Raw genomic sequence first — 26,264 nt, 5'->3', positions numbered from 1 at the left:
ACACTTTCCACTTAGTCTTTGTTCACCAACTTCTGCTACAAACAGACTGTCCACGAGGTGGGCCAGACAACTGTGTCTTCTGACTGGGTTTCTGTCTACAGCTCCTCAGAATGCCTTTTACAGTGTCTTCACCAGAAGAATGATGTTTCAGTCATGAGTTACTAGAAGATTTATAGTAGAATCTAGCACTTCTACAGCACATTTCAACCCAAAAGATGCCAAGGTTCTGGGTAAACTGCTTCTCCTCCAGTTACATTGCAGTAACTTCTAGTGTGAAACACACCCCTGCTGAGCAGCACACAGCAGCGTGATAGAACTTAGGACACACCGTACCCCTTTTAAACACCAGGACAGAATTTATGAAGGCAGAAGGCTATGTTCCCATTGGAAATTTGGCTGGGACAATTCACTTAGCTCTCCTTTTTAGGAAAAGTGATATAGGACTTCTAATGGCCAGATGCTAGTTAGGACTTCCTATGTACAGCATGATACCAGTTCTTGGTCTTGCTTCTATAAGGTCTTACTGATATCAAGCGAGATTATTTTGTTCTTGCAAATCCACCTGGATGCTGGAGGAGCTCCCTTTTTAGCATGTTTTCCTGGTGTGCAGTGGAGCATGCTGATCACATTGCAGTGAGGGAAGTGTTCCTTAATATTATCTGCTCTCTATCCTGGCCTAGAGACAACTTGGTGGTTATATATAGGCAGAATCACAAAGGACTTGAGAATTAGAAAGTCCTGGATCACCTTCTATATATTTTCCAAATTCCCTTCGGCTTTTTCATCATGTTCATGTCTGCCCTCCTTACATGCCTTCTGCTCTTCGTGGATATCCCTCCAACACGCTTCCTCCAATCCTGCAGGCAGCACAGGCAGGAGGCCTGGCTCTGGGGCCTCTCTGCAGAATGACAGACCTCAGAATCCTCACTGTCACTGATGATTTCACTCCCTGTGAGGACCAAGCCCTGGTTGAGACCATTTCATAGAGCTGTGTTTCCTAATGCATGTTTGAACAGCTGTATCCCTGTCTACTTGTGGAGTAGAAAACGGGGGCAAAAGCAGGCAAGAGGCACCTTCATCTTGGGAACAAATTCAAGAGTGCTGCCACAAGCCAGGGTGGCATGATTTTGGTGTCTCGTCAGAGAAAGCATTTTTCAAAGTGATGACCTTATACTTCTTTTTCTGGAGATGGGAGCCACCTTTCTTAAGCACACCATAGGCGTGCTATACTCGATTTAACCTTTGAACTGCGTATCTCAGATTTCTTTTACAGAAATACAGCAACTTGCACTCTGTTCTAAAGGCCTGCTACAACTGCTTGGTATTTGTCATGGGAGAGGTTTGTCCTTAAAGTTTGTTTGAGAATTGAGAGGCCACCATCAGAAAAATGCAGCAGTTTAGTTTTGTTACAAATTCGAATGAATCAATTAAGGAAGGTCACAATTCTAAGGAGTTACTAATCAGAAAGTTTAACCCTCTAGGAGTTTTGACAGTGCTGGAAGTACTTCACCACCTTCTGCCACATCACTTGGTAAGGCAGTATATCAGCCAAGACCATGTGTTAATAGGGCCCACAAGAATGAAGTTATTAGGGCTGTGATAGGGAGCTAATGCGTTACATTTTATTTAGAGAAGTGGGTGGTGGAAACTGAGTGAAAACCACTTAAAAGTGAACGTTTTCTCAAATTGCTACAAAAATATGGTGATTGCCACTAACACCTGCTGTTCAGTTTATGGACTCAGTTTGTTCAACTGCAAGACATCATCCCAAAGGCAGGCTGCTTACGAGTTTGTTAGCTTAAATCTGTTTTTTATGTCTCCAACACAAGTATTGTATCATTTGTGTTTTTCCTCCCCTTCTAAAAAATCTATGAGTCATTTCAACACCAGAAATGGAATAAACTCAGCACAGGAAATAATACTCTCTGTAGCTCCTGCGTATTTATTAGGTGTCCTTCTTTTCATTAGTTTGAATAACTTGCCAAATAATAGTAATAAAAATGTTCTGTTTTCTCTTTTTAACTTGTAAAGAAATGCAACTCTAAGAAACTACAGTCTCTCTTTCTCCTTCCCCCACCAGTAATACAGAGCCTCCTAGTCTTTTTGAGGAGATATTTAAACGGTTGACACAGACCACTACACATAAAGCAGCAAATTTGCTGTGCATGATGTGAATAATTACTGCATTATAGTTTTGGTTTTTAGGGCAACTGTTGATTTAAGCAAAATAAGCCTGCAGTCCAGCTGCAGATCCAAGTTTTCATAAGTTTTCTTGTGTTTCTCCCTCCAGTGCTGTCTCCCTTAACAGTGACCCTTTTCAGACTTTTCAAGGTACAAAACCTTTACCAAATCCTCGAGCTCAGTCCTGCACACTCTGCTTTCACACATTTGGCTGATCTGAGCTTCTCCCTCGCTAAATATTTTCCACTGGCCTGAAAACAAAAATACAAAGGAGAAAGATACCGACTTAGAAAGGGCATAGAGAACTTTGGAGTCATTTACAAGCACTCTCTGGACAAACTGATTCACAATGGTCAAAGAGAGAATGTCTAATCCTCCCATGGAAAATATTTGAAGCATCTTACAATCATGCAATAGAGTCCATGCAAAATAACTTTGTTAAAAAAATAATCAAGGAGCAGAATATTATGCCTTTCTTTAATTCAGTAGTGCTATAAATTGACCCTATTTATTTCAACCATTTCTGAAGTGAGATACTCTGGTTTATGACTGAGTGATGTGAGAATTTATATTTGGTGGTAAACTGAAGTATTTAAAAGTCAGGAAGCAACAAATCTAAGTGTTTCATGCAATGTGAACTCTGCCTACCTGTGTATAATACAAACTGTGTTTGTTAGATATTACCATTACTTTACATTTTTGGTAATGTTAATAGACATGCTTGCTGTTCTGGTGACTAGAATACTATAGTACAGGTGACAGTGACTGGCTTAGGGAAAACTGAAAGGAAAAAATCAGTAAACTCTTTACATGAGAAGGTGTCTACTCCTCATTAAGCCTGTATTATCAAGAATAGATTATTCCTGTGAAAAATACCTCCCTGCCTAACTGGAACCTCATAAAAAATGGCAACTTGTAGTGCAAAAGAACTGGGAGCTAAAAATGGCTCTACCTTAATTAAACTGTCAAATCAACTGTCATATCCCAAGCTGGATGAAATGCAAAAAAGAACTGAGTCAAGAGTGATAAATGAATTACATCTCCTTTTAAAAAACAGGTTTTAATAATGAAGATATTATTAGAAACATAGGAATAGCTTCTTTCAAATATAACATATATATAGGAGAACTCCTTTAATCATGCTGAATTTTTTCCTGTCTGAATAACTTTCAGAAAAATTATGGTCGCTTGAGATGTTGCTTACATAAAGCCAAATTGTGCTGCTGTGCTACAGATCCACTGACATCAGTCATAGTACTTCAGACTCATGGCAGTATGAGCAGAAAACAGTCTATCCTGTATGTTCTCAAAATGACAGGAGGCTAACACAGCATGGACATGCACCATTGTTATATGTATCTATATTTTTAATTGCTGCATTTTAATCATTTTGATTTATATTTATAAAATATTGAAGCCATGTATTGGAGGAAAATTAGCATATCTGTTTGCGAATGTAGAGTAAAATGGAGTGTTTTTCAAGGCTACAATTATATGGAGAAAAGAAACCTGAAGCAGTCAGAATTTTACTTACTAGGGGTTGTCCTTGTTATCTGCTTGAAGTAGGGAAGTTCTTCGAATTCGCTCTTGGATACTTTCTCAATGTAGAAGTGACGCAGAATCCCTTCAGCAAAGAAACGAGAAGTACATGTTAGAGGGAGCGTACGGAGTGCTGTGGGCCTGGCTTGTCGTTCTGCCTTAGCGTAGAGTTACTACCGTGTTGAGCCATGCTGTGAAATCATCCTTACCAAWAACTTGGATTTTCAGCCTATTCACTTTGACTCTGTTTGCTACCTCCATGTTTTTCTTCTGTGAGTTTATGATTGCAGAGAGTTTCTGAGGGGGGTGAGAATTAGCTGATTCTTTTCTAACATAGCTGAACCTTTCCTTAGTACGAGTAAATACAAGATTACAACAGAAGCCAAAATCCCAGCGTCCTGAAGAAAAGTAGTATGAATTTGCTGTCAGATATCATTTTGCCTGTCAGGAGCCAGCAGACAACATCACTGTCAAATCATCATTTCTTGAACACACAGGGCAATTATTAACCACCAGACCCTCTGTGAGTACTCTGCTGGTCACAGTTTGGGTTTGGCTTTGGCTTTGTGCTTTAAAAAGAATTCTGGAAATGCATCACTTACATGGAAAAGGGTTGCACCATATGAGTTTTTCCTAAGAGAATTACATGCTTTCTGCTTAAAGTAGATAGGATTTGTAGGTGGCTGGAGAAAATAATTTTTATTATACTAACTGTTCAGGACTTGCGGAAGTGCTTGGGCTTCTGAAAGGTTTTCTAATTTTTTCTAACTGCTAAAAAGTTACTACTTCCATCCATAAAATGCTTCTTGACGATATTCTAGATCATCATGGGTGTAGTAACACATCACTAAGGCTGATTTCAGTGGAAAGCTTGTTCATCCATCCTAAAGAAGAAGCTTCAAGCAGTTGGTTAAACCCTGGCTATCTATTTCTCACAAATAAATTATACAGGGTTTTCCTGACAATCTATTTGGCTTTGCGTTTTTGCTCACAATGAAGGCTAGGAATTTTCAGAACTAGAATTTGGGGTTTTATTAAGACTTTTTGTATAGCAAAACTTGAGTATGTTGGAAGGGGCTGTCATGGCGATGTCTTAGATAGTCAGAAGGACAGCAGTCAGGATGCTAGGGTTGGCTTGGGATTTTAATGGAAGATGATATGCTGTTTAAAGAAAGAACTTGCCTAACTCACCTTTTCTAATTGTCCACACATGTATTTCTATTTGAGGTGGCTTTTCAGTCTCTACTGCAATTTTTCTGATGGTTTCTCCTTCCTCTGTGAAAACGGATTCATAGACAGGCAATGTCTCTTTGCCACAGAAGTAATCTTTATTGTCAAAGCTTTGACTTGGCACTTCTTCTGTTTAAAAAAAAAGCCCAAAACACGTATTACAGCTTTAACCATGTCCTCCAGAACTTACTAGGCACAGACAGGCAAGCAGGTTTAGTTTAAAAGTAGATTTTTCATATGTATAGTCATTCAAATCCATCTCCAGCTAAGCCCTGGACATTCAGTAGTATTCTGTTCTGCTTGGATCTGAGTGCGTGTGCATGGTGGCAAGATAGTATACGGATTTATAAGCCAGTTTCATAAGGAAATGAGCTGTATATAGCCATGCTATTGGTCTGTCAGTATCCTCATAATTTTTGAACCTGTTGTCCACTTTTCAAGCAGATCTGAAATAATGCTAGAAGACTCAGAGGTAATTAAACAACTAAATGAAAACCAGCACTTGGACAGAGTGAAGAGACCTGAATTAGTGTTTTGCTGAGGAAAAGGGCAGGGAGAACTGATGTATTCTGCATTTTGCTTGGCAGCAGCCAGCTGGCCAGTTGGCGCACAAGAACTTGGCCAGCCAGTAGGTCTGGGCAAGCCTGGACTAGCCACGGTGCACCTTATCTCTGGCCCACCTGGTGTAATCATAGGGAATAGAATTGGAAATTGTAAATATTTTGGTGATAATTGGAAGTTGGGCAGGAATGTAAGAGAGACAAGATGCAACTTAGAGAGAAACTCAGCTTTTGTGAGTTCTCCTGCTTGTGGAAAAACCTAGTAGTAGGTACATCTTAACACATACAAGACAGACTGCAGAGAAAGGGTCAACTTTCCTAAAAATTGGCACATGGGATCTCAAAGAAAAAGATAGTAACTTTCTTTTTACTATTACATTTTCCATTCAAGCCTGTCAGCTAGATTTTGCTGACTGTTCTTATCTTCAAATGAGCCCAATAAAAGCTGTGGATCTCTGATTCACAAGTATCCAGAAGGATCCAGCTACTCACCTCCTACCTACCTGCTGCCACTGCACCACGCTTTTCCCCAGGAAGCAAAGTGAGGGGTGCTTTCATTACCAGATATGGCTGAACAACTCATTTCCTCAGAGTGTTTCTGCCCAATGCATCACCAAACAGGAATGGGCCATACAAATTAGAAAAGAAGTGTAACGGCCCAGAAGGGGAATAGGACACTCCTTTGCCCTTTATATCACATGCAACGTGGCTGGTCATTTGGCAGACCACCCAGTAGATTAGCAGATTTTTCACTAGTTGTAGGCATTAATTTTACTAAGTAATGATACAGAAGTTTAATGATTAGTGCAGCACAGAAATGTAATACTAAATTTGTGTTAAGTTAGTATTTATCTTAAGGATTAAGTTATGTAATTGGGACAAATCATTCTGTAATCAGCACTTTTGAATCCTTGCAGTATGTTTTGAAAAGCAGGAATGATAGTATCTCCATGCAAATTTTGCAAGCTAGAAAATGATCTGAATGTTCTGAGAGCATTGCAGTTGGGGAAGTATAGGAGAGTCTTCTGAGGSTAATGAACTTTCTGTGCATGTTTCTGTAATATTCTCTGTGGAAATGAGTGTCAAGAAGTCATGCTAACACTGGAGGGAAAGCCAGTGAGCGATCAGAACGCCCCAGCAAGCCTCCTGTCTGCAGAAGAGCAGTGAACGGGAGGGCTGGCCAGACAGCTCGGTCTGTCCCACACTGCTATCCCTGCACACAGGTAAGAGCAACAGGCACAGCTATTGCTATTTTCATCAGACCTCCTTGTGACCAGAAGGCCTGAGCCAAGCCCCTTAGCATGCACAGCAAGAAGGTGGTCTGCGATCAACTTTTTGTTTTACCTGGACAGACTTTACAGCATTTTCCTTCTACTTTCTGAGGGTATTTGCAGGGATATTGTTCTGGACAATGAATTTTCTTACATTCTTGTTTGGTGACGTTGCAGGTGCACAACACACACTCTACAATTCCAAAGGCCCGGAGATTAGGATGCCAAGATTCACCATGTGAGTATGTTTTGCCATTTGAAACACACACTACGAAATAAAAGGAAGAAAAAATACAACTGGAAAAGGTATGCTCACTGGCTACTCCCCCATGAATATTGGTTTGATTCATGCACATTTGTTTAAAGCAGTATCTCTGTACGTAATTCATTAGTGTCTCTGGCCCATTTCTCTGCTTGATAACTTTAGTGGGAGTTTTGCCCCTATAAAGACAACGAGTCTAAGCCTTTGATCGCTCTTTTCTGAGCAGCTTTGCCTTGATTCCAACTCTGCCGACACCAATGTCCCTGACTAATTTCAGCAGAACAGTGAAGGTGGCTGATTCTAGTTTTTGACTAGCTCCTCTCCAGTGCATGTGTTTCAGTTGTGCATCATTACCTGGCTTATAAAACTCACTCCTTCCCCTTCCTGATCTCAGTCCACATATAGGACACAGCTGCTAAACTGGCTCTGGCTTCTAGAATTAAATCTGCACCCGACAGCATCATGACATTTGCTTCTGAGCCATCTGCACAACTTTTCTCACAATTAGCTGAACACTGCCTTTGCAGGGAGAGCCATGCTATCAGCAGGATGGATTAGTGCCACCTGGGACTTTTATTGCTTTCACATGGGACTGCCTGCCACACAACACACAGAGCAAAGCAGCAGAATTTTGAAACTGATGTTTGATTTTTTTTTTTTTTTTTGGTGGAGATATATATGTCTATAGGTATGTAGAGATGTTTGGTTTTTGGAATCATAAGAAAACATTAACATGAAAAGATGCATATGGGAATAAAATTTCATTCCAACAGCATCTAAGCATCTCAAAATATTCATTCATCAGTGCCCCTGAGAGAGAGAGAGAGAAATACAGCTGGCAAAATGAGAGTGGAAAAAATCCATACCTGGTAGAAGCCAGTTTGGGTCACCCTGCAGCTAATGGGAATTATATCACTTTACACCATGTCTGCATTTGCCCTATAAACCTTACTTCTTTCTTTTTAAATATTTTATAAACACAAAGAAAAATGCAAACTAATCCTAACAAGGTGAAAGAAAGGGCACTGCCTGATTTCTAAAAGCAACTAAAGTGAAGCTGGGGTATGTTGTAAATATTTTCAATTCTTCTAATATGCCATCATTTTTATTAATGCTTTTATTTGTAAAATATGTTCCTATTTTGCCTGTAACTTTCAAAAGCAATTTAATTTTTATCTGTAATCTGAAATTTACATCTAACTGGTAACAGATGTGACCAACTGGCTTATACTTTACTGAGTTACTGAGATTTATGGTGGGTGTTCTTTGTAATGTATTGTCTTTCATGGGGTTATGCCATCATTTGGTTTATAATTCGCTACTTTTTAACTCTTTCCTAAGTCCTGCTTTTATTTTAAAGGTGGAAAACAGTTTTGTTTCTCACATAAAAGCAAATTAAATGTTATCTGTATGCTCAGAACATGAGAGAAAACAAGTATAAATGAGATAGAACTGATAAGTAYTTAGCTGCTCAGCAGGTTTATTACATGCTTAAATAATGTATTATTGGTTATATTTATGCTTATATAGATTTTTCCCCAATTAGAGTTTTCCAGATCCTTTATGGACATATATGCTCTATGATTTCTCCCTGACAGAGGAAGGAATAACACTTGATATTGGTTGTGTAGATATATATTCTTGCTGTTTTAAGGATATGTTAAACAAAGAACAATTAACAAAGTACTCTGAGGTAGCAGATGAAGCCTCCAGTAGAAGTCAAAATACGGCACATATTCTAGTTCCCAGATGCCCTGTTTTCAGTGCTCTTTATGTTCAGAATTATAAATTTCTATCCGGGCAACTGCACAGTATTTGCATGTCAGGAGAACTGTTGTTTATTTTTTAGCTTGTTGAAATGTGTCTCAAGGGGCATGTGCATTAATTAATAAAATACTTGTTAATTGCACAGGAACAAAAGAAAAGACATGGTCAGCATTCTGGCTTCTGTCATGGGACCTCTCAGACACTCTCCAGGCAGTGACTGTCTGAAGTTGTGGCTGTTACTATACGACATCCAGAAATATGCTATTTGTCTGTATGCTTTTTGTTTGCTGAGACAAATCAGTTAGAAATTGCTTTGATGATGTCTTCATGTGTGAATTACATGTCAAAGATATTGCACTGCATGGAGATTCCTGCTCCTAGATTCAGCATAAAACACTGGCATGATCTGAATGTTTTTTCATGGTTGTTCAGGTGGATAATAAAGATCCTATGGCCAACATTCCTTCTGTTAGTTAATACCTTAAAAGATTAGCTGGCCATAATACAAGGGCTTTTAACTCTTTGTGGGTTATTTCTGAGTGCATACTGACTGGTATTTGTGGATAGCTGTTCTTTACATTTGCTCTTTTACACCTATTTCTTTTATGGCTTCTTAGTCCTGTTCCTGCAAACCTCTGTCCACTTAAGTACACCCACAGAAGTGACCACAAATTGAGCACCCTACCCTTTTTATTATACAAAACCTGCTGTCCCCACTAACTGGAGAACTGATATTTTCCCTCCGTTTTCTTCCTTCCTGTAATGCAGCAAGAATATGGCCTAGCCAAGGTTTGACGTATGGGCTTAAAGTCTTGCTGTCCCCATAACCTAATACGTCCTGTATTATATTAGAAGGCACCGATGAGTCTTACAGTGAGATTCATTACCTTCAGTATCTTTGCCTTTCTACATCTCAGACATCCAGCCTAGGCTAATTGCCTACTCTCCTCCTAGCATTAGTCACGGAGGAGCAAGGCACCCCCTGCACCCCAGTGTCTCAGACAACTTGCTTAAGGTTGGGGCAGTCATGGTTTTTCTGCCTTGAGAATAATTCACTGTGCCTTGGAGGCAGCGAACTTCCTGATACCATGGCAAAGCTTTATGATCTCATATTTGTGGGGCAGTTTAAACACATGCTGTTTACAGGTACTTAAGCTACAAAATAGGAGACAACRTAAAGAAAACAAGCACAAACAGACTATTTCCTACTGGGCAAGTCACTGTGTGAACCAGTTAGCAAATCTAAAGGCCTGGCGGTGCCAGCTGTCTTTAATGGCGTAAAGCTCTCACTTCCCTGGTCACAGCAGCAGGAGTTGTTAGAATTACGCAGCACAGTCCTGCAAAGTAATTCAGAGAGCAGCATGAYAGTGTGATGCCCAGGCAGAGTGCAAGGCACCAACTGTCGTATGTGCAGGCTCAGTCAAGAGCTGCTTTCACATCTTTAATAATTTGTTGTTTTTCACCTTTCTGATTTGCACTGGGTCTCTTGGTACCAGTGTGAATTTGCAAGACTCTGCTATATATATGGGGAAGTCTTTTAGAGCTATAGGTGACAGATACCTGACCCCGAGTAATAGTGTAAAAAGTGTTTCTCTTTACCTCGTCCATGCTTATGCTTGTTGTTGATGACAATTTGTACTATTGTTCCTGATGCTTGCTGGGGATCTGGGAGGACTCCACGGTTGCTCCTGCTGTTGGGAAAGCGAGGAACATTGCCTGCCTGCCTAGCGGAGCTGGGCAACGGGTCGTAGTGGGAGCGATGGTAGGAGTGTCTCTGTTTGGAGACAGAAAGAGGGCAGGAAAGTTAATGTCTCGTTCCAGTGAGCATGAGGAAAGAGGCTGTTCTAGAAGCTGAATTCAGACAAGTGTGTTGCCACTATCATCAAACAACCTTTAAATATAATGGATGGCACCTTACTAAATAAAGGCCACACAGGTTTTGCAGATAGTTAATACGGTAACGAAGTCATCTGCACATATATAGTTGGAACTCATCACTGTATATGTCAGTGCAGATGTCTATATCTAAGTTGGTTATCAAAAGTCCCTAATCAAGTCAGTGGAGAGAAAGGCACTTTTAGAACATGATCTGTCCAACCTGTTGTGGATCTCTACCTCAGGGAGAGATGAATCACAACCCAGAAGTGCCTGTTTCCCTCCATTTACTGAAAGAGAGTTCAGAGTTAGACCTCTGCTTTACCCCTGTGTAGGATTAGGTGAGAAGAATTATAAGGTTGTCTATTTTCCCTTACCAAAACTGCTTTGTACAGGGGATCTGGTGGCAGAGCACAGGTTGAGAATGACTGTCCAGCTTCTTGTTCACCTGCAGCAGCTTTGCACTCTCATTTAGGGCCAGGTTTAGCCAACCTTGCGCAGACTAAGCAGAGCCTTACTAGAAACTGTCTGAGCTTGCAGACTGGAAAGTTTATTTGCAGGAGAAAGTAGTCTGTGCAGCCTGTTTTTTAGAGCAAAACCACTATGGTTGTTTTCAGAGAATTATTTTCCAAAATACCCATGGGCATGAAGGGAGAGTGTGTATTACAGCAGCTACATTGAAAGGCACAGTTCTTCTCGGTAATCCAAAGACCTGTTGGTTCACGTGTTTAGGTGGTGCCCCTAAATGCTTAAAAGCTCCTCATATTCTCTCTGAATGCAGTTATAAAAATCCTCTCTTATGGAATAAATTGTTAATGGTTACTCTTAACACTGGAGATAGTGAAGCCCCTGAAGTAAGTATATACATGTGGATATGCCAACTGGGAAATAAGTGTTTGTCATTATTATTTAAAAGCAATGCTTTTTTGTATAGCAAACAAAACACTGTGGAATTTTATTCTCAAGAGGCATATACAGCAAAGACCAAATCCAGAGCCCCCAGGAGCTGATCGGCATTTGTCATTCAGAATTATTCATGAATTCAGGTTGAGTTTATTAAGCAGTTTGCAGAAGTGGAAGAAATCTGTTTTGGGCTAGATTCACAGAACCCAGGATGAAGCAGTAGATATTCTTGCAGCTTGTCAGACCTGGCAACATCCTTTTCTCTTTTTTCCCCAAAGTACTGGTAATGCACAGCACAACAGGAAAATGTATCTTTAAATTGTGGGTCACACTTACAGCTTCCCTGTTGGCTGGCTGCCGGAAGATATCTCCGTCGGAGTGCTCCCATGATAATTCTCCCTCTCCTGTATGTGAAGCAGAACAGTATCAGTTAGGGGAATAATTGTGTAATGTCTTGGGAAATACGTAGGGGAGAAGTCTCACCTAGCTTTACAGCTAAATTTAAGGTGCAGGTTGCATTTGTGTGTAGAAGTGGCTTCATTGTGCTGGATTCTGTACGGACCTAAAGGAAGATCCCTTTCCAGATATCTTGCAAACTCAGGACCAAGGTTTACCATCAGATTTATGTGGCTTAACAAGATGCTTTGGGCAAGATGATTTCCAGCAACCATTTGCCTCTGTGTTCTCGGGCAAAGGCAAGGAGCCATGACTTAGCTAAGCTCACAAGGAAAGGCTAAACTGGGTCACCTTCTGTCTAGCACAGGCACAGTTGTTGTTGCTCCGTTGACATGTAACTTGATTGTGAACTGAATCCAGAGTTGCATTCTTGTAGCTGGCTCTGAGGTGTAGCCATTAATAACTAACGTTACATTATATATATATAAAGAAAAAAGTAAGCCACATTTTGTGCTGCAAATGTTCTGACCCCATATTTATATATTTTTTTTCCTTCTTATTTGTTCTTCATTTAATAGAAGTGGATAATTCAGACTTCATCTCCCAGGTATGATTATGAACCAGGGAGGCTCTGTCATCTGTTTAGGAAGGTCACACCTTTGTTGAAGACAGACTATTTGATAAATAGAAATGATGGCCGTGCTGAGTGCATGACTCACTAAACAAAAAGCAGAAGCTGTTTCAGGCACATGCAGTGAGTTATGTCAGGATATATGAGAAATTGGCCCGCTAAGGCTGGATCCCATCTAAGCTCATAGGATCCTGTATTTGCATGTATGGAGTATGAACTGTTCAGCCCTGCTGTTTTGAAACAGGCAAATAAAATACTCCAGAATAAGACTCAGTACACTAAGTATATTCACAACAAAGTAAGGACATTCTGACTTGTGTTGTAAAAGAGAATGGGATTTTCCAGGGCACCTGCAATTTGTGCTTGTGATGCAGAAGGAATGAATGCTTTGGAGAATCCATGTGAGGGACTTACGGAGCCAGGCTCTGGTTCCTTACAACCAAACATGTGATTCGCCAAAAGGAAAGTTGGAAAGAAGAAGAACCCCTCAGTTTCTGTTCAGGAGTAGTGTCTAGCTGTTTTCTGGGTAAAGACAGCTTCATAAATACAAACATAACTGAGCATGAGCCACCGCAGAAAATATAGCAGGGAAAAATCAGTTCCGGCTGGAGAGAGTATGGTTTAAGTAGGTTTTAAAGACGTATCAAGAGATATTCCTTGATAAGATGAGCTATGGAACTTGAACTGATATTTGATTCTTGGAAAATTTATATGAGAATAGGAGAAATCATTTAGTGTGGAGCTGACTTTGGAATTTTCCCCAGCCTTGGAGTTCAGATATAGGCACAGATAAAAACTAGTGGCTTAAAGCCGAGCTCCAGACATGCCGAGCGTTGCCACTGGAATGCAGTGCAGCACCACATCATGGGCCTGGTGGTTTGCGTGACTGGCACAGATCACTGCCATGCACGGACTCAAGCCTGGGGCCTGGAAGCAGGGTAGCTGCAGTATTTAGGAGTGGGTGGTACTGGCTTGGGTGAGACATGGTGCTGACACAGGCATGCTTCCAGTCCTGGAGTTAACTCAGTCACATTTAACTCAGTCGGATCCATCATGGATCCACTACTTTATTGCATGCTACATATTGTCATCTTGCCCTCTACCTATGCAGTTTATGAGAGCTTTCCCCTTGACTTAATGGAAGCTGGATCCTGATGTAAACTAACATCTGAACTATAGGGYTTGGAGCCTTCTCTAGTCAGTAGGAGAGGAATGAATGGGATAGTCAGCAAGTTTGAATATATTATGTTAGTATTTTTTGGCCATGCAGGGAACAGGAATTGACTCTCAGTTTCCTCCCCATGAGCTGTGCCGGTGTCTTGATGCAGACATTTTGTTTAGGTTTGCATTTCATAGGGATCACGGGGGGAAAATAAAACAGCTTGTGCCACATTGAAAAGGACAGGGTTAGTTAGGAGAGAAAAGATAATTTTTAAGGTTTTTGTATAAGAATTATAAACAGTGGAATACATTTTAAGAAAAAAAACCCTGCATAAATGGAGACACTGGGTCTCTTCTACTGCATAATCCAATTTAATCTCACCTCTTATATGAAAATACTACTTCTAATGAGCTTGTTTTCCTTAATGACTGCCTCTTTGGTTTCAGTGACCGATTTCTCCAGCATAAGGCTAGTTTACAGCATAGCTAAGGTCTTATACTTTGTACTTTGAAAGTCAGTTTGATTTTTATAACTGTAACAGGTTGGTTTCAAACCTGTATCACCATGAAAAGAAAATTATCCCAACCATCCCAAGGAACCAAAAATAGCAGTCAGGGGACATATACCAGGAACCAGATGATTACTTTAATTGAACTGTCAATGTATTACATTTAAACCAATATATCACTAGATTTCATCCTGGGAAGCCAGGAATATCACTTTGCCTGCTTGAGATCAGAGAGCTTTAAAAGCAGTTTGCCTGCAGAAATGTTTCAAAATTTGTAAAGAAGATAYTGGGGAGTAACATGGCTAAGCAGCAGAGGATGAGGCACAGTCTCGGTCTTCTCCAGACAGCAGAGTACTGCGTAGAAATGCTCATCCTTGCTCTGACGGAGCTGAGGTATTTATGCAGCACACAGCATTGCCCTGCACAAAGATTAGTTGAGGTCCTGCATGGTGCCGCGCTTCAGTGAATTAGCACTGCRTCTCGGCAGAAAGCTTGCTGCACTGACATGACTACACAGTTTCTGTTCAGCAATGTGCTCCTTCGAAGCCTGCTCTACTGCCTCTGCACCAYGCTGACATGACACCCTGCACCACACCATGACACCGTGCACCACGCTTTGCTAAGCACTGATACACCCTGAAGTACCCTCTTTCTGGCTCTGGCCCTTCACCTCTCAGGGTTTCTGCTCCAGTCTGTGTAGTTAGTAAGCTCCTTAGGACAGGGACTGTGAGACTGTGCTAGTCTGTGCTTCTAAACTCTAGCACCATATACAAAATTATAAAATTGACAATATAATACTCCTTATTTTTACCATGCAATAGTACTGAGTTCAGGACATAGGTGCACAGAGATGCAAGCAGGAGAGATTTTCAAAGCAGCCTGGCGTCACTCATCTCAGTAGAGTGGCACATCTGAAAACCATAAGCACCATTAGGTGCCTGTCTGCATCTTTGAGAACTGTCCATAGGTGCTTAGATACCCTAGAGATGGTGATTCAAAAGCCACAGTGTCAATGGTGAGATAAAATACATTTAGAAATTCTCAGACATTTAGATAGGCTTTTAGACAGACATTTAGGCTTAGACATTTAGAAAGGCTGGGAAGGCCGGCGGTACACTTCTCTAGAATCAAGTTCCCTGTGTGTACAAGATTTAAGATGCAATTACTAGCAAAATACCAAAATTACCTGAATATAGGTTAACACCCAATTTAAAGTGGAGCAATTGGCTTTATCCTATGAATTGAAATTCTTGTGTCTTGTACAACTAGGGCTGGTCTGGTAATTGGTCAGATAGAGGCTTATTTTTATTTCAGAGCTGTTCTACACAGAACAATGGCAGCTATTTCAATGCATTATTTGAATCCTTGATTTACCTTCTTATGGGGATGCAACTTTGTCATCAGTGCATTCCCTCCTTGTTTCAGTTTAGGAAAACAAAGCGAGCAATGTTACCCTGCTGGAATGCAAGGTTTAATTCCCCACATGCATTGCATTGTGAGTCAACGGGAAACCTGCCGACCTGAGTGACAGTGCACCAGTCTGAGAGGGGTCTGACAGGGGAAGAGGTGAATTCAAACCCGTGTCCTTCTACAGATGTACTGGGACTTACCTCTGCAAACCGGACAGCAGGACTCCGGAACAGAAACTGGGAAAGAGCAAGTTAATTTGGGACACGTCTTCAACCCACAGTATACATTCCCTTCCTGCCAGTGAAACACAAGGAGCATTTAGAAGGAGAGGCATCGATTCATATGATACTGTATATGCATTTTCTGTGGATATATATACTGATGTTTACACAAATGTCACTCTAGTATCCAAAAGCAAAATGTCAGACCAATGAAAAGTCTGAATAGCATTTCTTAAATTTATTGTCACACAGAGGAAAGTCCCTTTTTTAAAAAAACACACAGGAAAAGGGAGAGATTGAAAAAAGGGAGGTGGGGGGAAGAACCTCAATGAATTTAGGCTCAAAATATGCCTGACATCGTTGGGACTAAAATGACCCGGTGTCAGCTAACCCCCCTGCTGTCCCTCTGGTGTGTCTTACCATTGACCTGGAGGGAAGACTTATCAGTGACTGAAACCTTCAGTCACAAAGTCCCTTCACTACTTGGCCTGTTAAGTCTCTAGTTAATGCAGAATATGATGATTTGATCAGAGGAGGTCCAGAGTTGTCAGTACCTCGTACTGAGAGCTGGCTGGTTTGAGAGGGTGTTTTGTTCCGACCGGAGCTCGGGAGTGTCACTGGGTGCCYGCTGGGATGTGCTGCATCTGAGTGGCGATGCCTCGGGGATGGATTTGTGGCCTGCTGGCAGGTTACAGGGCTCTCCAGTGCCAGCCTGTGGGGTGCTCTACCTATCAGCTTAGCCCAAACGAATCTAGTTTCAGTCAATGACTTAGGGCTATATTTTCCAGGCAGGTTGAAGTGAAATACTCTCTATATGCCGAGCAGCAATATTTTACCTGCTGCCTGCGCAATGTAAGCTCACTTACAGCAGATGCTTGACAGGGTGAGCTTTGTACACTGTGTTTTAGTAAGAGGCGGCCTGGCATTTACCAGGTGCTGCAGACTGGCTCTGAGCACTCCTGTGAGCTTCAGCATTAATTCCCAATCCCCAGCCTCTGCTGTGCGCTATGTATTCCTCRCATTTCAGTGTCCTGTCCTCTAGAAAGGAGAAATGAAGCATAGAGAGAGCACGGCTCTGTCAAACGATGTTACTTACGGAGCAGCTGCACTGGGCACACTGGTTTGCTTGCCTGCTCTGGAAAAGCCCTTCTGCCACAAACATTTCGCCATGGTGGTAGGTGGTGCCATTGTACTCGCAGGATTTCCCGGTGATTTTGCTGCTTACTGAGAAAAGGGAGTCTTCTGGAAGCAATGGGAAAGGAACACTTCATGTTCATGACAACTAGCAATATCATGAGCGCAGGGAAAGAAAAGCTTCCCTTCTCCCCTGTTTATCTTACTTCTTAGAAATGGACAGGTTTAGTCATGCCACAAAACAAAAGTGACATTCTCAAGCTGCTGAACATTAATAATTCATACTTTAACTGTCCCACTTGTTTTAGGATTTCTATGATCAACTGCAATGCCAGCACTGAGGGCCATGCCTCATGCTGCTGTATTTCCTCTTGCTCTGTTACAGCATTTGCTGCCTACTAGGGTAGGCAAGTGCAGTTATGCGCCCACTTATTACCTCTATATGTTTTTTCATGCTTTAATGTAGAAGGCATTAGGTTCTGTATATATATAGAATCCCACTGTCACTAATACCTTTTCCAGCATTGTTTCCCCCTTCTTAGGACTGGCATTATTTTATTAATGATCTGTAGTGTGGTAGCACTTAGGAGCCTTAGTTGTGGGTTAGCAGGTTGTACCATAGGGCGTGCGTGATGCTGCCTTCATGCCATCCACAGGCACAAACCTGCTGGTGCACAAACTGCTGATGGAACTGTGTCAGAAGCAAACAGGCCCAAGAATAATTGTACCATGGAAACATTGTTCCCAGTGGCCTTTACGTTTTGTTGTTGTTGTTTATAGTGGTGTTTTCAAAATGGGAAAAACCTATTGAACTCAGACTTCAAAAGCCACCCAAAAAGCTGCTGTTTCTCTTATATGCATATGAATGGCAGATGTGCAAATTAGTACACTTTGTTTGCAGAACTCAGTGCACAGGATGGAGTGCACAAGGTGGCAGTGTCAATTCAGCTCCGAAACCTGCTCTGCACCACACGGGTCAGATTTTCTTCTATGACTTAAAGCTATCCATACCTTATCTTAGAACATCCCCTACACTCTTTTAACTATTATCAGTAGACAAACTGTGCAGAGGAATTATACTTCACCTACAAAATGTAAGTCACACTGATACTTATTGGGCTGTGATTCCGGCACTATACATTATACATTTAGGGAGGAATAACCCCATGCACCAGTACCGGCTGGGGTTGACCTGCTGGAAAGCAGCTCTGCAGAGAAGGACTTGGGAGTGCTGGTGGACAAGTTAATCATGAGCCAGCAATGTGCCCTTGTGGCCAAGAAGGCCAATGGTATCCTGGGGTGCATTAGGCAGAGTGTTGCCAGCAGGTCAAGGGAGGCAATCCTCCCCCTCTCCTCAGCCCTGGTGAGGCCACATCTGGAGTGCTGCGTCCAGTTCTGGGCTCCCCAGTACAAGAGGGATGTGGCACTACTGGAGCAAGTCCAGTGAAGGGCTACAAAGATGATTAGGGGACTGGAGCATCTCTCTTATGAGGAAAGGCTGAGAGAGCTGGGCCTGTTTAGCCTGGAGAAGAGAAGACTGAGAGGGGATCTTATCAATGTCTACAAATATCTTAAGGGAGGGTGTCAAGAGGATGGAGCCAGCCTCCTTTCAGTGGTGCCGAGCGACAGGACGTGAGGCAACGGGCACAAACTGAAACACAGACACTTCCATCTGAACATGAGGAAAAACCTCTTCACTGTGAGGGTGACAGAGCACTGGAACAGGTTGCCCCGAGAGGTTGTGGAGTCTCCTTCTCTGGAGATATTCAAAACCCGACGCGATCCTGTGCAACGTGCTCTAGGTGACCCTGCTTGAGCAGGGGGGTTGGACTAGGTGATCTCCAGAGGTCCCTTCCGACCTCAACCACTCTGTGATTCTGTGATTTACATTCACAAGAATTTAGCATCTCAGCATGGGAAGAGGCATTTTGAACAAGAGCTCTGTGGAAGTAACAGTGGTGTGTTTATTCTCTGGAGCCAGAATCACTGCAGATTTCTAGGAATGCAGCTGAAATTTTTTTAGTGGGTTTGGGCCTTCAAGTAAAAGAAACCTAACCTGAAAATTCAGGTTTTGCTGTAGCCACTTTCCTATCTATCAGATAGCCGTGGGGAGATTTTTATGTGAAATTATGCCACCAGAGAATGCAAGTTTTTCAGCTGGGAGCTCAAGCAAAAGAGCAGGAGTTTTCTGATGATAAGCACTGGTGTTTAACACAGATATTCAGAGCTTTCCATAAGAGCATTTTTTTAATGTTGGCACTATCAAATATTAATAATCTTTTCAATGGTAAATGTCAAATCTGACTGTGAAGCATACACATCCTACAGTATTTGAAGGTCTAGTAGGTTAGCAAAGAACCTTCTGCTGTGCCCCAGAGAACAGCAGAAGAAGCGAATTTAGCCAGTTAGGGCTCCTTGACTGACATTTAGTTTCTCTTCAGGAGATAGACATAGTATTTGCGTTTCCACCTTTGAGTCACCAGAGATAGCATTATTTCAGTGCAGTCAAAGGAGTCTAATGATAGGTTTCCAAAATCTTATAAATAATACAAAGCTTTAACAGCATCTGTGCTTGGCACAGGAGTGCAATGCTTTCAGCATTTTCCGTATGGTTTATTTGTAATACACATTCTGGAATGGCAAGATGTATGCTCTAATTAAGACATATCTTGTGTAAGTCATTAGCAAGAGATTCAAGTGAAAAATTCAGCTACTGTCACGTTAGGCATGGATACTGGAAAAAATGAATAAAGAGGCACTTCTCAGGACTCTGCCTCCTCCAGAAAGTTGTGTCACCACAGTTTCTTGGGCTTTCTGGGAATGACCTCATAGAAAGCAGAAAGACAGACTGCCAAACCCTTGGTTATCCCCTTGCACCTCAGGCAACTGGAAGAGCAGTACAACTTGAAAGAGAATGAAAGGAGAAATGAAAATGAAAGGAGAAATGAAAGGAGAATACAGATGGTTCTTGCCTGGATATGAGGGCCTGYTAATGCAGCCTCTGCAGGACATTGCCTTGCCTGTATGCAATGCCTGTCCAAAAGCAACCAGCAGTGTTTGGCTCATGGTCTGATGCTCGCAAAGTCCAGTGCTTGAAAGGCTCATCAGGACTTTTCAGAGAATTTGATGAAGAGAGTAAATTTTACTGCAGTTTTACCTTGGTATGCAACACTGCTCAATTAAATCACTATGAAATCTCCAAATGCCTTTAAATTGTCGATTCTAAATAAGGAAGAGGGATGGTGAAACTTTTGTTTACATGATGTTTCTACTTTTACCACAATATCCATGGGACTGTTGAACTATTGCAGAGTTCCTGTAGAATCCCAGGCAGCAGGAGATTAGGCCTTGCATACCACATCTGAGTCTAGACACACAAGCCTGGGAGGCAACGGCTGCTGCTTTTCCGGCTAGAAGAAGGGAAAGTAGGCAGCAGAGGGAGAAAACCTACATTTCTTATATAGCCAGTGCTCACACTGATTCTGATTTCTGCCTTGGTTTCCAGCACTGTCAAGTTAAATGATCACCGTGAATTTCCTAACCTGGTCAAAAAAAGATGCTTTAGATTGCTGAGTTATTCGTGGAGGAAGAGGCTAGGCAGCAATCAGATGGCTTGCTCTGGACCAGCTCAGGCCAGCAGCTCAAGGTCTGCTGCTGCATTGTTTGCTTAATGTTAGGGCCTACATGAAAAATAGATGGACTCCTTGATAACTATAATTTTCTCTCTGAGACCCTTGTAGGTCTCACAGAGAAGGGACAGGAAACTATGTGAGGGTATCAGAAACGTGTCTGAAGATGATGCAGGCTGGCCATCTGAGATCGGCAGMGGACCAGGAGGGACGTAGTGGAATTCTGATAGCGAATTTTCTAAATGGCACTTCAGGTGGGAATGGGATTATTTGTCCCAGGAAGATCTTTCAGTAACAAAAGTAACATCAAGAAACTGTGCCTTGTCCAACTCTGCTGCAGATGCTAGTGAAGAAAGGCTTTCATTTTAAATGGAGCTACTAAAATGTTGCTTGGCCCTGCAACCCTGCAGCAGATAGTTTTCCTCACATATATTTCTTTTAAAGTTGATCATAGAAGTTAGGCCTACAACAGATAAATTCTAACATATAGCCCAAAACAGATGTACATCTGCCTATCGTGGGAATAATGGGACTGGGACTGAATTCTATCACTGTTCTGAAGGCTTATTTGATGTAATGACGATAACCACAATCAGTTTCCACCACAGGTAATATTATTTTAGGTCCTGAGGCAGCACATACCTGTGCACATGATTATCTTTTAGCACATGAACTGAATGGGGCTATTTGAGTGCATAAAATAAAGTTTGGAAGAAGGTTTCAGAATTGAGACCACATTACTGTTATTGCAAGCAAATGTATACCATCATATATTGGAGACAACATATTGGAGAGTGCAGCTGATCCTCTGCAAACACAGTATCTGTCTAGAATTGCAAGGAAGCTTTGTTTATATTGCATATCTATATATAACTTCTGTCTGGTGCAATTTCTCTCTCTCTTTCTGTCTTTGCTAGTGTATTGCCTTTCTACAACTAGGATTTGCCTTGGCTTCTTTTCTAGTGCTCTTTAAATCATACCTAATTAGAGGACTTCAGACTCCCTCATGATATCATGTTCTCCTGTAGAATGTGAAATTAGAGTGATTGTGGATTGTTTTAGTAAGTGCCAGGTTTCAACTTTGAAAAATCTTGGCATTAATGTTCATATCAGCATACAGTATTCTGTGCCTCAGTTAAGTTATGTTAGAATCAGATTAATTAACCGCAAATATACTGCATTGCTCAAAGCCCCTGTTTGTAAACCTTATTTCCTAATGAGGGTTGTTCCCAAAACTTTATCTGGCATTTTAATGGTGCTGAGTAACATTGCTTTAATTTGCTGCTTATGCAAAGTACCAGACAAACCATCTGTGTGAGTCCTTTTAATTAACAGGGYTCAGTCTGAGCTTTTCTTTTTGGCATTCACAGCACATCAGTGGAAGCAATATAAAATGCATAGGGCAAAGATATTATAGCATCAATGGAAAAGGAAGTCGTCTTGTTTCTGGGGTTGGTATTTATTCTCTAAGGGCTCAGACTTCACTACAGAGGATGATAAGCAGTGCTTACTTACATTTGCCTGTGATTTTAGGGGGATCAGGATAAGACCATGACTTAGCAATAGTACTGATTTATCACCAACAACATTAGCATTAGGTAATGCCAAGGAGCTAAGATATGCAACCTCAGCTTAGCACATGACTTGCTCTGGATTTGAATTTATCCTGTAAGTAGCTTTAAAGATTAAACATGGATGAAGAAATCTTTCAGGTTTTACAAACAGGCAACAGAATACAACTGCATCAAAAATGTGATTAGTTTCAAATAATCTTTGTTTTAAAAGCAATTGGAGACTATGGCTACTGTGCTTGAATTATTATATCCAAGTATTCTTCTCTTCCAAACCTGGGATTTCGTCCACCACTAATCTACCTAGGCAGTTTTTCACTGATTTACCATATGCACAACATGTAAATCCTGGCCTTAATGAAGTCAATAGAAAGATTTTCTTCTGAATTTAGCCTAGGTTCCTGCTGTAACTCTCTTTGCTTAAGATTATGTGTGAGGGAATGGAAGCTCATCCTAGGAGGAACTATTGATCTGGACAAGCAAGATTTATATCAGTTCAGATCTACAGTACAACCTGATATGAAACTTCCCCCGAAATAGAATTGCATATTACTATATTTCACTTATTCCATGAACTATAGTCCCTTTGGCAGGGGGTGTGAAGAAATAGTAAGGCAAAAAGTTCATCATGAAGGCATGCTAATTAACTGTGAAGTGGCAGCAGGTGCTGTGCTAATGCTTTCCCAGTAGTTTGTGACAAAACAGTGTTAGATATAGATTTGATAAACCACAAGAGTTTTATGGAAATTTTCTGGTTCAGTGGAGTTTCTTAAATCACAGATTTTTCATGGAAACCTGCCTGGGTTCCTGATGGTCTGTCAAGGACTTGAGATTTCCATGGTCCAAGGTTTGAGGGCCACCACGCTACATATGCACACCCTGGCCAAGGAGCCCAGGGCTCCCTGGTTTCGGGAGCTTCCAGGCTCCAGGGAGCCACTGATGCCATACTCATGGATCACAGTCAGTTTTGCAAACATCATCATTTAGCTTCTTCTGTTTATAACTGTATTCCTTCCTGGATTCTTATAAAAGCTTGTTCCTGAGATGCTTTACCCTTACTTGGATATGGAGCAGAAAAGCAGCAGTTATCTGCAACTAATCCCTTGAATAGCTGAGAGAAATTCCACTGGCAGTTCCTGATGTTTGAAACAGTGGTAACTTCTGTAAAAGTATTTCTGTGCAGAGAGTGAAAAACAGTAACTGGCTAAGGGCAAACTAGCTTTTTGGAGAACTTCACGGAAGGGTGACTTACTTGAGGAAAGGCTTCAGGATCCAGACCTTACTACAGTCAGTGAAATTTTCAACTTGGATCCTTCAGGATGAAGTCAGGAGGCACGGATGCAGTAGCTAACAAACAGCTCACACTGTTTCTAACTAACTCATAGGCTGGCAAAACAGCCTCAGAATCAATGGGCAATCAGAGCATGCTAATTAGTAAGTTATTGTTTATTATGTGAAGTCTGACCTTCAAGACAAGAAAATCCATTGCTTTTGGGTGGCCTTAGCCGTTGTGGACAATGAGACCAAATAGCTTGGCTTTCTCAATGTTATCGTGCTGAGTTTTACTGATCTGCAACTAGTAATAGGCTGAAGTGGTAACAGAGGGTCCTCCTGAAGTGGAGGTTGTACAGGTTTGGCAAGGAAGGCGTGAAGGCGAAGTTCATGCTTCTGCTTACCTCTTGGTATAGTCTGTTAGGACCCTGCACAGCACCAGATTAAGGGGCTGTGGATTTTTATTGCATCTCTATTGAGATACTTTCTTGTACAATACTCTGGCTGTTCTCGTTTGTACTTTCCTTAACACTCTCACTATTGCTTATTTTAGTATCAGAACATCTGGCAAAGATCACTTAAAAAATCCTACAGACTCTTCACTTGCTGACTTAGAAACTATTTTTAAACTGCAACAGTCAGAGTCACCTACTGTCATTTACTGAAAAAGATGGGCTTTTAACATCAAGCAGAAACACTAGGCACTCAGCCTGGCGTGGGTTTTGCAGTTTGTCTGTTTTATGAACCACCCTTATAAAAACAATCAAGTGCTAAACAATATGAAATTAATCATGAGGTTTAATGCCTTAAGAAACTTACCATACTGGGAGCTGTTCTGAAGATGGTAGTCTCTCTGGTCTTTTATAAGTAGACAGATGACTGATAGATTATGAATTTGAATCCAGAGAGGATTTTGTGAAACATGTTTGCTGAATCCACACGGAGCATAAGCATGTCCAGACCAAGAGAATGAGGATTGGTTCTGGCACCCTATTCACTAGGTAAGCAACTGCATTCTGCTATGGTTCAGAGGCAACTGTTTGCACTGATGTCTCTCCTGCCTAGTCCCGTGTACTCACAGCGATCTTCGCTACTTCCTGAACACAATTGGGAGAGCCAGTTTCGTTGGAACAGGTACTTCAAAGCTCTCAAGGTTGTATCCTGGTGCAGGAGACTTATCTTTGGGCACCAGCTAACAGGTGTCCTCACATGCTGCTTCTGTACGGAAATCAGGACACCCCAAATACAACAACATAACATCATGTGAAACAATAATACTTGCCTTGGCGTTTTAAATTGGGGATTTTAAATTGGCGTTTTGGGGGATTTTAAATTTGGCATTTTAAATTGTAGGATAACTACTCAGAAGCAGCATATAAAGAGCAATTATGAAGAATCTTAATTGAAATAAAACCTAGTTCTTGAAAATGTGCAGATCATGAGCATTTCTAATGCTAAAGGGGAGCACAACTAAACTGTGAGAGAACTGGGATTCATGTTTTGCTTAGTGAAAATTATATGAAAGCTGAACCTGCTTAGGTACATACACTGTTCAACACAGTGGGCAGCACTTTGATGACCTCAGATCTGTGTTTGGAAAACCATTTGTTTGGGTAGGAGTTGCACATCCCCCTAGCTCTCCTTGATAGAAATTTATTGTTAGTTCTCCTCCTTCACAGAGTCAAGGTCTTTTCCCTACAACCAAAATCATTCTCTAGGGTGACTCACACAGAAGTCAGCAGAGGATGAATCTTGCTTATCGAGTCTTTGTCCTGGTGTTTTCTATAACAATGTTAAAGGCTAATACAGCAGCCTTCACATTCCACTGTGAAGGATAAACTCCTAGGAAGGCCCAAAATACTGACTGAAGTAATTTAGAATAACAGTAATGGGATAATTTATTCATGTGCAGAAAGTTACATTTCTGGATAAAATCCTGCAGATGGAGTTGCAACTTAYAAAGTTGGTTGAAAAAAAAGTCCTGGCAGCAATGGAGAATAAAAAGCTAATTTGCACTGATTGCAATTCATGCCAGGAGCTGGAAGCATAAAATGCAGGGAGCAGAGCGTTGCAGATGAGATGCTGGAAGTTTGCTTTATGTTATGCACCTTGTTACCTCCCTAGCTCTCTTCGACTGCTCCCAGCATGCAAGTTACAGTTGCCAAAGGCCTACCACAGTGCAAAAAATGCTGTTTGTTCCTATACCACTGATGTATTTTTCATATGAAACAGGCTATCATCCACAGTGGGTGTRCATCTGTCTCAGACTGGATTTCACTTTGTGTTTGTGTATGGGGCAGGGGTTCCCAAAATTAGCCAGCCTGAGTACTGTCGTTAATAGCAACAGCTCTATCCTGGGCCAGGCACATGCAGAGTAGGAAGCGTGCCTCCCACTCCAGCTTCTTCCTTTATCTGAAAGTGGAACTGGGGCTAGTAGTGGCAAAAACAGTCCCTGTCTTTTTTGCCAGGCACCCATGACATTGGACTGACTCATAAATATCTGTTTTGGAATTCCTGGTGCAGAGTGTTAGAACTTTGCTAAGGTCCCACCTTGCACATGGTGARCAGGACCTTTTACACCACAGTATAGATTAGTCCATTGCTTTCAAATGGGTCCTAGTAAGACCAGGGGAATGACCTCTGGGAAAAGAACTCCTTAGTGAATAACTCTGGAGACTCAGACTCAAAGTAAACAAGGTATAACATATTAATTTTGGGTTTGGGGCAGCAATATTGAAAATT

At 41.4% G+C, this 26,264-nt stretch overlaps 1 protein-coding gene across 4 annotated transcripts in view; it reads right to left on the bottom strand.

Annotated features, from left to right (window-relative positions):
* Positions 1 to 900: 900 nt before the first annotated feature.
* Positions 901 to 26,264, bottom strand: part of CHRDL1 (chordin like 1) — a 42,152-nt gene continuing 16,788 nt past the window's right edge. The window contains exons 4-11 of one of the 4 annotated variants that reach the window (XM_026086325.1): positions 17,013 to 17,158; positions 15,896 to 15,989; positions 11,925 to 11,992; positions 10,410 to 10,584; positions 6,855 to 7,049; positions 4,912 to 5,079; positions 3,716 to 3,805; positions 901 to 2,432 (exon numbers count right to left, since the gene is read on the bottom strand). In XM_026086325.1, coding sequence (XP_025942110.1) covers positions 2,302 to 2,432; positions 3,716 to 3,805; positions 4,912 to 5,079; positions 6,855 to 7,049; positions 10,410 to 10,584; positions 11,925 to 11,992; positions 15,896 to 15,989; positions 17,013 to 17,158 — 1,067 coding nt within the window. In that variant the 3' untranslated portion in view covers positions 901 to 2,301. Of the gene's footprint in view, positions 2,433 to 3,715; positions 3,806 to 4,911; positions 5,080 to 6,842; positions 7,050 to 10,409; positions 10,585 to 11,924; positions 11,993 to 15,895; positions 15,990 to 17,012; positions 17,159 to 26,264 lie in introns of all 4 variants that reach the window. The other 3 variants (XM_026086326.1, XM_026086327.1, XM_026086328.1) reach the window with 3 other exon arrangements.

Source organism: Apteryx rowi, unplaced genomic scaffold, assembly GCF_003343035.1.
Source record: "Apteryx rowi isolate R43461 unplaced genomic scaffold, aptRow1 scaffold_69, whole genome shotgun sequence".
Taxonomy (NCBI): Eukaryota; Metazoa; Chordata; class Aves; order Apterygiformes; family Apterygidae; genus Apteryx; species Apteryx rowi.
This window is presented reverse-complemented; position numbering and strand designations above follow the sequence as displayed.